The sequence below is a fragment of the Cystoisospora suis genome, assembly GCF_002600585.1.
Source record: "Cystoisospora suis strain Wien I chromosome Unknown contig_10397, whole genome shotgun sequence".
Classification (NCBI taxonomy): domain Eukaryota; phylum Apicomplexa; class Conoidasida; order Eucoccidiorida; family Sarcocystidae; genus Cystoisospora; species Cystoisospora suis.
The window spans coordinates 1-1,510 of record NW_027163170.1 but is presented as its reverse complement, the minus strand read 5'-3'; the positions used below and the strand labels follow the sequence as shown (position 1 = coordinate 1,510).

The window sequence follows — 1,510 nt, the reverse complement described above, 5'->3', positions numbered from 1 at the left end:
CCTCCACCTTCTTTCCCTCCACTCCCTCCTCGTGTCTATACACCCCCCCGCCCTCCCTTTCTTACCTTGACTTTTCCTGCCGTGAAGAAAGAGCAGGGGTCGTCTCCTTCTGTCATGCCGTAGACAGGCTTGACTTGGAAATCTTCTTCGGGCCATGTGGAGCACTTATTCCAATTCATTAATTGCTGTAGGCTGACAAGTGCATGAGGGTCACGAACGTTGTCAATTCCGGTCGTGAACCACGAGATAAAAATGCCTACGGTACTGAAGCCGACGTAAATGCCTATCAACATGTAGCGAAAGAAGATCCAGCGACTGATAAGCTTGTCTTCACGATGCCGAGGCTCCTTTTTCATCACGTTCACATCCGGGGGATTAAACCCTACACGAAAGAAAAAAGAAAGAGTGAGAAGGAAAGAAGGAAAGTCACCATGACGATAAAGATGAAGACGAAAAGAACGGGGAAGATCAGTCCCTCTTCGTGTGTCCTTTGTAGGAAACCTCGTTCCTTCCCCACAGAAATCTCATTACAGATAGACTGAAGATTGAGAGAGAGATAGATTAAAGATAGATAGAGAGATTCAAGATACAAGAGATGTATTCTACCATGCAGACGAATAGATAGACGAGATGATAAGAAAAAAGGGCTGCATGTAGGGAATGATGTAGGTATCAGAGATAGACTTCCTTCCCGTGACTGCTTGCTCTGTCCAAGAAAGAGAAGACAAGGAAGAAGGGGTGAGGTGCCCTTACTATGACTGCTTTAGCTTGCCCTCATCATTCTCCTGTCCCTCCGGCTATTTGCACGGAGACACCTGTGACTTGTGGGGTTTGAGAAACAGCTCGAAACAGACAAAGAGACAATCGATCCATCTATCTACTTGAATCGACTCTCCCACAGAAGAACCCTACACCTCATACAAGAAAGAAAGAAAGAAGTAACTTCCTCTACGTCAACCTAAGAAGTAGAAAGCAATCCCTGAATAGATAAGAAGAAGGAGAGAAAGAAGAGGAGAGAAAGAAGAGGAGATATTCCTTTTTTGTCTCGATGTGTGTCTGTACCTAGGGCAGTCGCAGGAGGTCCGTCGGTGACGAGATTCACCCACAACAGTTGGACGGGAGATAAACCTAAGAAAATAATAGAGAAAGATAGAGTGAGAAGGGGCGAGAGAAAGAAATACAGCGAGAGAGAGAGAGAGATATGAGAGAGATAGACATAAATAGATAGACAGATACAGAGAAATGTATGTAGGTGTAGCTAGATCCTCACAGGAGAACAACAAGAAGACGAGGAGCCTTTCTCCTGTTGAACGAGAGACACGTATCTAAACATGCATGAATAAAGCCACGCATGCAGTAGCAAAAAGAAAATCGTCCTCTTGAAACAAACAAAGAAAGAAAGGAAACGGAAGGAAAATAGATAGATAGATAGATAGATAGATAGATTAAAGATAGATAGATAGATAGATTAAAGATAGATAGATAGATAGATAGATAGATTAAAGATAGA

At 43.3% G+C, this 1,510-nt stretch overlaps 1 protein-coding gene across 1 annotated transcript; it reads right to left on the bottom strand.

Moving 5' to 3' along the window:
• Positions 1–62: 62 nt before the first annotated feature.
• On the bottom strand, positions 63–1,132 carry CSUI_011250 (calcium-transporting; the record flags this gene model as incomplete). The annotated part of the gene is made up of 2 exons (XM_068071351.1): positions 1,063–1,132; positions 63–382 (listed from the first exon to the last, which is right to left on the bottom strand). A coding segment is annotated over exon 2 (294 nt), but the record flags the coding sequence as incomplete, so codon positions are not given.
• Between the last annotated feature and the right edge of the window lie 378 nt (positions 1,133–1,510).